The sequence below is a fragment of the Phasianus colchicus genome, chromosome 21, assembly GCF_987193195.1.
Source record: "Phasianus colchicus chromosome 21, bPhaCol1.hap1.1, whole genome shotgun sequence".
NCBI classification, from domain to species: domain Eukaryota; kingdom Metazoa; phylum Chordata; class Aves; order Galliformes; family Phasianidae; genus Phasianus; species Phasianus colchicus.
The window spans coordinates 7937233-7944922 of record NC_143456.1 but is presented as its reverse complement, the minus strand read 5'-3'; the positions used below and the strand labels follow the sequence as shown (position 1 = coordinate 7944922).

At 40.5% G+C, this 7690-nt stretch overlaps 1 protein-coding gene across 1 annotated transcript in view; it reads right to left on the bottom strand.

Moving 5' to 3' along the window:
- The window catches only part of PPM1E (protein phosphatase, Mg2+/Mn2+ dependent 1E), a 57334-nt gene that overhangs the window by 3831 nt on the left and 45813 nt on the right, over positions 1-7690 (bottom strand). Inside the window, exons 2-6 of the mRNA XM_031591350.2 lie at positions 7003-7121; positions 3260-3459; positions 1605-1793; positions 668-811; positions 258-351 (exon numbers count right to left, since the gene is read on the bottom strand). Of these exons, the coding sequence (XP_031447210.2) occupies positions 258-351; positions 668-811; positions 1605-1793; positions 3260-3325 (493 nt within the window). The 5' untranslated portion in view covers positions 3326-3459; positions 7003-7121. The remainder of the gene's footprint in view (positions 1-257; positions 352-667; positions 812-1604; positions 1794-3259; positions 3460-7002; positions 7122-7690) is intronic.

The following is a 7690-nucleotide window of genomic DNA, read 5'->3' as shown; positions in this document are numbered from 1 at the left end:
AAAAACAACACGTACACAAGACCGTGGGTTTGCAACTGCAGCATCTGGAAGCCCTTTTATTAACACAGCATAGAGCGAATGGCTCTCTCTTCCTCAGGTTAGAAATTATTTGGAACAGCCCCTCAAACTTGAGGCAAAAATAGAGGTTCAGTGCACACAGTTCTGTCTTCAGCTGCATTTCATGTTTTGATTACTAGAAAGAAGTTTTGATAAAAAGCAAAAGCAAGGCAGAAAATGGAACTAAAGCCCATTCTTACCAATAGCTCTGGAGACTGACAGGCTCCCATTCACCCTCCAGGCTCCAAACCAGACCACACAGCCACCAAGCGCCTCGATGCGTTTCTTCTCATCCTAAACAGCAAGACAGCACAGGAGTTGGTTGAATAGAGCTCTTAGTACTTTCCCTCTGAATGCTTCAACAAGTACCTGATGTTTTCCACAAAACACAGCAGGGTGAGGGCTGCAAGCCCCTTGAGATGCGAACAAAGGGTTTGCACACAAATTCATACTAACTTCCAATCAAATCAGATAAACTGGAACACACTCTGTCTCTGTGAGAGGCATTGACAAAATGACACTCAGCATCCAAACAGCCCATATCACAATGACATCTGTCAGCTTCCATGGTAAACACTGCCCAGGTGGATTTAAAACAAGCTGTTCTCACCTCTCGATCTGGTTTGTGGGGTTTCATCAGTTCCACAGCTTGGCCTCTCCTCACAAGCATAACCTGCGAGTCCCCAAGCCAAGCCACATGTAACATATTCCCTCGGATGAAAGTCACCACCCCAGTGGTTCCACAACGCAGGCTCTGGATGGGAAAAAAATATGCCTATAGTTTTAAGTAAGACAATGAGAACAATTTCAAAGCACTTTTCTGCTTAACTCAAGAACAGAACATGTTGATTTTCTAAAGTGCATGCAGCCTGTTCCCCAAGGAGAAACAGGGCAGCACTTTCCTTACTGTTCTGACTGTTAGGAGCCCCTCAGGGCCACTGCGAGTCACTGATTTTTGCCTATGACTTGTCTTGAACTGGAATTGCATTTCAGAAGCCGGGCTCAGCTAGTGAGATCTGCTTCTGTTTTAGTTGACTTCCTATGCTAGATTCCTATCTGCATCTCAAGTTCTCCACTTAACCCAGCTGTTACATGGGTTTAGGAGGCTGAGGAAGCAATCAGTTTATTCAAGCTTTTTAGAGCTAAGGAAGATTTACATTGTAGAAATGAGGGGAAAAAAAACCCACAACACCCCAAGGACTAAACCTAGTTAGTGTCTGAGCGTAAGAATAGCAGCATCCTTCTTAATGAACTGGATGTTGTAAGAAGTGCATGGAATGAGGTTTTATGGAACATGAAGATCACCAGTGGGATCAGCTCTACGGACTGTGCATGGACAGCCCCCTGCTGACCCCAGGCTGTGCACAGCACTTAGTGCACCCCTGCTAACAAAGTTCCTGTCAAAGTCTTGTTTCAATAGCCTGATGTGCTGGAAAGTTGTGTCTCTCTCATGAGTATGATATTCATGAGTATGAGATTTTGTTTTGTTTTATTAGTCAATTAATACTTTCAGAGTCAAGCCTTTGTCTCCCCTATAACTCAGTCACCTCTCTGGCTGCCTTCTGGACAAAGCGCTCATCCGTCACCCGGAAAGCTCGGCACAGCGCCTCTGCCGGGTCGTGCTGGAACATCTCCTGATGGACCATGTTCACGTGGAGATGGATGGAGGCATAGATGGCAGCATCCACTCCCCCATGGCCATCGAACACCGCAAAATAGGCTTGCTCTTCTTGGTCCTGTCAATGAAAACACATTGAGAAAACAACTAAAGGAGAAAGCAATGCAAACAGTTAATTAGATTGTCCTTGAAATTTTTGAACTTGAGATTTGTTATGTCCTCTGTGAGCATTCACCAGCATTAAACTGCACTTACAGGCAATCTCCACTGGAAAAACAAAGTACAAAGACTATTTCCACTTGCATCAAAGGGAAATATGGACAAAAATTCCCACTTCACTGCTAATGAATTCTACCTGCAAATGGCAGGAAATGCCCTGCAAGAATCACCTGTATAGCTCTCTCAGTGCTCCTTATGTTCCATTTGCTACAGTTCAGTCACTCAACTCAAATAGGAAGTGCCATTCCCATCAAATAGAGGGAAGTTTTTGTGACTCTGAAAATCACAGAGAGCGAAGAAGAACATCCAATACAGTTTATGTGAAGTCTCCATCAAGACTGAAATCCACTAGGGATAAAATGCCAGAACAGTTAAAATGTGAAGCCAGCTAACCTCTGCTTGCTTTCTCTCTCTTTTTATTTTTTTTTTAATTCTAATCCACATCACTTTAGACGCCTGTTTTTAAAATACCCATATGTATCCGCTCATCAGGTAATTAAATGTGATTGCATTCACAAATCAAGTACAGCAGAATCACTCATCCTAGAGTCACATTTTCTCTGCTTCCCCTTATCTGTTCAAACAAAGAAACAATGCCTTGCACCCAGAGACAGCAACTCTTGTGCCTATTCATACATATAACACACCAACCCACTGTCAGTGCCAATTCAACCTTGACAGCCATCTCAATGACTGGAGTATTTGTACATTGTAATTTTTAAGTAACAGGCTCCAACACAAACTGGAATAAGAAAGCTGACAATTGACAGGCAGAGGAAACATCTGCCTCTGCTTGCATTAGTATCATTTAAAGGTAGGAATTTGGATAGGGCACAGAAAATGGTTATTAAAGTGACAGAATGTAATAAAGAATCAGTTATGCAGCAATCTGATCTCAATGGTAAATTTCTTGCCACCTTCTTCTGCTTGATACTCCTCAGTGTCCAGTTTTATATCTGAAGGAAGAGCAAGCATGAGCACTTGATGGCTGATAGAAAAGGGAAGTCTGGCTGCCAGTTCCATCAAAAAACACTACATCATGCTTTCTGCACGATGGCAGGTCACTTCTTCAGCCATTGCATGAATGGTTACATCAGGATAGGGCACATACATACTGTGTTTAGTTAGGTGGCATTTTAGCAGATATTGTTCTTTTATTCTATATACACTACATAGAAACTGCATGTCATATAGCTGCTATAATTACAGAATCAACTGAACTAACTTACAACCAGGCTTGCCTCCTGACATCCAATCTTTCCCAGGTCCCCCACAGGTATGGTTCTCATTTTCACAGTAGAAGACTGTCTAGTTCCCCCACGAATGGCGAATGTATTCATTATCTTCCACACGATCTCACTTTACCTCAAGGTTGAAGAGCATGTTGAAGTCTGGAATGCAGACATGCTTGTCTTCCATTTTCCTCCGCATATTCTTGATGGCGTGGATGGACGTCTCATAATAGCGGTGTGGCTTCGGCTGGAGTGGGAATTCTTTCACCCAGTTGCTGCAGATCTCATGGAGTTTGCTAAAAACTAAGCGGGCTAGTTTCACTGTCTCAATCTCTGGGGAAAACAAAAACCACACACAAAAAAAGGCTGAGAGTGTTATTGAGATTTTTTCTCTTGCATACATTACAAAGATGAAACAAAACCATTTTTGCCAAGTAGTTGAGATGGATGTCAGGAGGGAAATTCTGGCTGCTGATACATGAAAAGAGAAAGCCAAACTTATCATAATCAGCATTCATCAGTGAGAAGCTCATCGTTTGTCTTTTTAATTTAAACATGCCCCCATGCCTTTGGGAACTCATTTGCAGAATCAGGAAAAATGAAAAGCAATGTGTTTCCCTCAGCATTTGATCCCCTGAGTAACTCTGCACAGGGTGGCATAGCCACTCTGATAGGGACTGCATGGCATACAGGATCACACACAGAAAGCACAAACCATCACAGCCAGGTACTGTTTGAGACCAAAGTGCCCATTAAAAACAACATCTCGCTGCAGAACTGAGGCAATACAGTAAATGAGCTGCAGAAATAATAGCATTACTTTAAGATCTTTCAGCAGTGTACACGTTTAGGTACCTTCTCAGTTTCATAATATTATTGTCAGTTCCTGAATCAACAGTGTGTCAAGTCTGCACAAATGAGAAAACTGCGAAGGTCTTACATTTAAGAAAATGCTGTTCTGTCACTGTTGAAAAACAGTCATTTTTAAATGTGAAAATTCAGGCATTTGCAGTCATTCTGAAGTTCAAGGAAGGAAAACAGTAAGCATCAGAGCTGAACATATCAAAATCTCCTTTATCTTGACCATTCACCAATGCCAGAGATCTTCAAAGTTGAACAACAATCCCTAAATGTCAGTCATTGCTCACAGAAGAATAGCTGTATATAAGGAGAAGAGGCTACACCATCTCTCAGTTCACAGAAATTCTGTAAAGAACCTATAAAGCAGCATTTACTGATTTCAGTACTAGGTCTGCACAAGACATGAGCTGTATTCAGAAGTCAAGATCTCTAGGAGCAAATATATCCTGGCTTCTGCTGATTATCATTTGGTTCAAGCTTGACCTGCAAGAGCAATCATGAAGTTGGAAATAAGCTACATATGTAACCAAAAGGAGGAGTCCTGTCTTCTTGGTCACATAGCTTCAAGAAATAAAATGAATAAAAGCAAATGACCAGGTCATCCCACCACCATTACAGTAATGCATACCAATTCTCCCATAACACCTATACCACTCCCACCAGTGTCACTAGAAATCTCTTTGCTGGATAATGTATTTAAAGAGGGAACACGTACAGCCTGAAGCATCCAAGTTATATTTTCCAGAAGGAAACTCCACAGATTTAGTCTTCCATTTCTTTTTCCAATGGGCATATATAATGGGAAACACTGTACACTTCAATGTCATGTGGCTGTTACAATTCAGAGCATGACTCCGAAGGAAGAATGCAGTAAATGGATTTGCTGTGTTGAAATCCTAAATATCCTTCCCCAGCAGGGAGTACAGGGAGTATGGGGAGTATGTGTAGTGTCAGCCTCATCAATAATTGCTCCTCAGGTTAAAACAGGAGAAAGGCCCACAAAAGTCAAACCACCCCCTCGCAGCTGTAAATTACTCATCACTCGTTAATGCAGCAGCACTGAGCCAGAGCTGACTCAGCTGTCATTGTGGTTGTGTCATGGAGAATTTCATTTCCCTCCTGCTGCTCCAAAATCCCTGGTGTTGGAGGCAGTGCTTAATTGTACCACAGCTAGTAGGAAATCCAGCTCAGGCATTATTGTTCCTAAAGACCGCTGACATGGTTTAGAGGAAAATCAGAGTAAAGAGAATACCAGTAATCAGATTTTGCTTTTTAGTACTTAAATTTTAAGACCTCTCTTGAAAATCTGGGCAGTGTGACAACAGGGATCAGAACTCAGGTTTGACACGCCACAGAGATGAGATTAAGGAAAACCTTGATCATAAGAACTCTGGTTTCTGACTAGTCAATGACCAATTTTTGTCTTGGTTACAGAAACCTTGTACATTTCTTGTGTGAAAATATGTGAAATTGCAGTATTTATATTAAGCCATTGCTTTACTATGGTCCAGAATACATTCTCTATCTTTCTCTACCTCCTTATTTTCATATTTTAATACCTCACAATGAGTCTGCAAAGAGATATTTCATCTTTAAGTACCTTCATTATGACAATTGAACTCAACATACTGTCTGAAGTCTCAAACTTTCAGTGTCTGCTGCTTACAGCCCATACACATGCCACCCAATCTCTGTTGGCATCTGTATATTACAGATTTAAATAGATTTAAATGGAAATTTCTGTAGGTGTGATTTTTTTTTTATTGTTGAACTCTTTAGATATTCAGCGTGGAGGCTTAGTCAACATTTCCTTGGAGACTGTCAAATATTTATGCAAGTCTCTGAGATCTCAATTTGAAATTAATGAAGGCTGCTCAGCCAGAACAATGACAAATCTATTCCATTTACCTGCTCAGCAGGAGGAGGCAGCAATACCTAAAAAAGGGAACCCATCGCATGTTTTTCAGTTTTCCAAAGGCTTCTGAGAAATTCACCAGCATCTTAATTTTCAAATAGCCAATTTTATATTTCTTACTTATCCCCAGAATCCCCCCCCTTTTTTAAAAAAAAAAAAATCAGAAAAGGAGGGAATGGGCAAAGTGGCTTGGCAACAGTATTTTCCAGATGGAATGGCAGAATTCCTCTCAGCAAGCATGAGGAACATTGCTCTGTGTCATAATGAGCATCCCAGAAAGTTTTTCAAGACTGTTTAGTCAGCAGAATTATGAAATTATTTAATGCATGGAAAGTACACAGCCTTGAGCTGGATGCTGCCAACATTTTGATAGCTAACAAAGATATACGGATAAAAGGAATTTTTCCTCTTCAGCATGAAATATGTTTGTATTACCCTTTGCTGAAAGTAAAAAATAAATAAATGAGCTGTAGTAAAAGCTAAACTTAATTCTGAATTATTTTCGTAATCTCTTCCTACACATACTTGACTTTCCTCTAAGGATGAAGAAGAACAACTTGTGCTTGCCAGGAGGAAAGCAGCAGGACATGTTGTTGCAAGTGCTAATCAAGAAATCCAGGGCCACCAGATATAGTCCTAGTCCTTACAGAGATGCTCTTAAAATAAAGGAGTGATTTAGATCTGGTCTATAGAGCAAAAATTCAATAAAAGGCTCGAGTATAGCTGGAGAAAGGAATAAAATGAAAAAAGATAATTCAGTGGTAAAAGTTGAAATTAGACAAGTTAAGAGTCAAAACTAAGAAAATTTTGACTAGGAAACTAGCCACTAGTGCTGTCTGGGGTGTGGTAAATTCTCCATTATTTTATATCACAATGGAGGATGATGTTAGGAGTGAAGTCCAACCTTATTTAGCTAACTGATAGCAGGAGCTAATGTGGGGAAAATCTAGTACCAAATCAAATGGTCAGACTAGATGGATCACTCAAGGCACTGATGAATTTAAGATCTAAGAATTATCTGTAAGACATTCTGGTATGTGGTGTAAAAGAAAGATTCACAACACATGCAATTGCACGCTGTTATGCACAGATGTACTTACGTATAATCCCATCAGCATTGTCCACATGCTTTGGTAAGTAGTGTGCTGAAAGATCACTCTGAAGGACTTCATCTGAAGTTGCTCTAGCTAAAGCAGCAGCCAGAAATGAAGGGCAATTACTGGAAAAGAGAAAAAAAGAAACCCATATAAAGATATTTAGCAAAGCAATTTGCAGTCACGGTAATATATCACAATCCTTTTCTATAGAAAAATTGGAACTTGGACTTGTCCAGGACTTGTAAAACCTCTAAGTCTTTGTCAGACAGCACCACAATTCCCAGCAGGACCTCCCCAAGCTTACCAACAGACTTTAATGGCCCCATTTCATTATTATTTTCTCCATTTCTTACGTTTTAATGTTTTGCTTCATACCCTTTATTTGCTTTTCAAATCTAAACTTTAACCCCCTGCAGTCTGTCACACAATCCTTGTGTACTGCATATTTTCTGAGTGTCCATTATGCACTTTTATCATAAGTCCACTCTGTCTAGCTCCTCCTAAGAAATGGAGCCAGGATTCCAAAGGATAAGAGAACTCCTCAGTTTCCAAAGTTTCCAAAACATAAGCAACACCAAGGAAAGTTAGGGCAAACTCACAGGAAGTACGAAGTCTGTGTGCATTGCATAAGGTTAAAAGGGAATTAAGCTCCCTCGTGAATGTTCTCCATCAAGAGTAAAGTGGCTTTAAC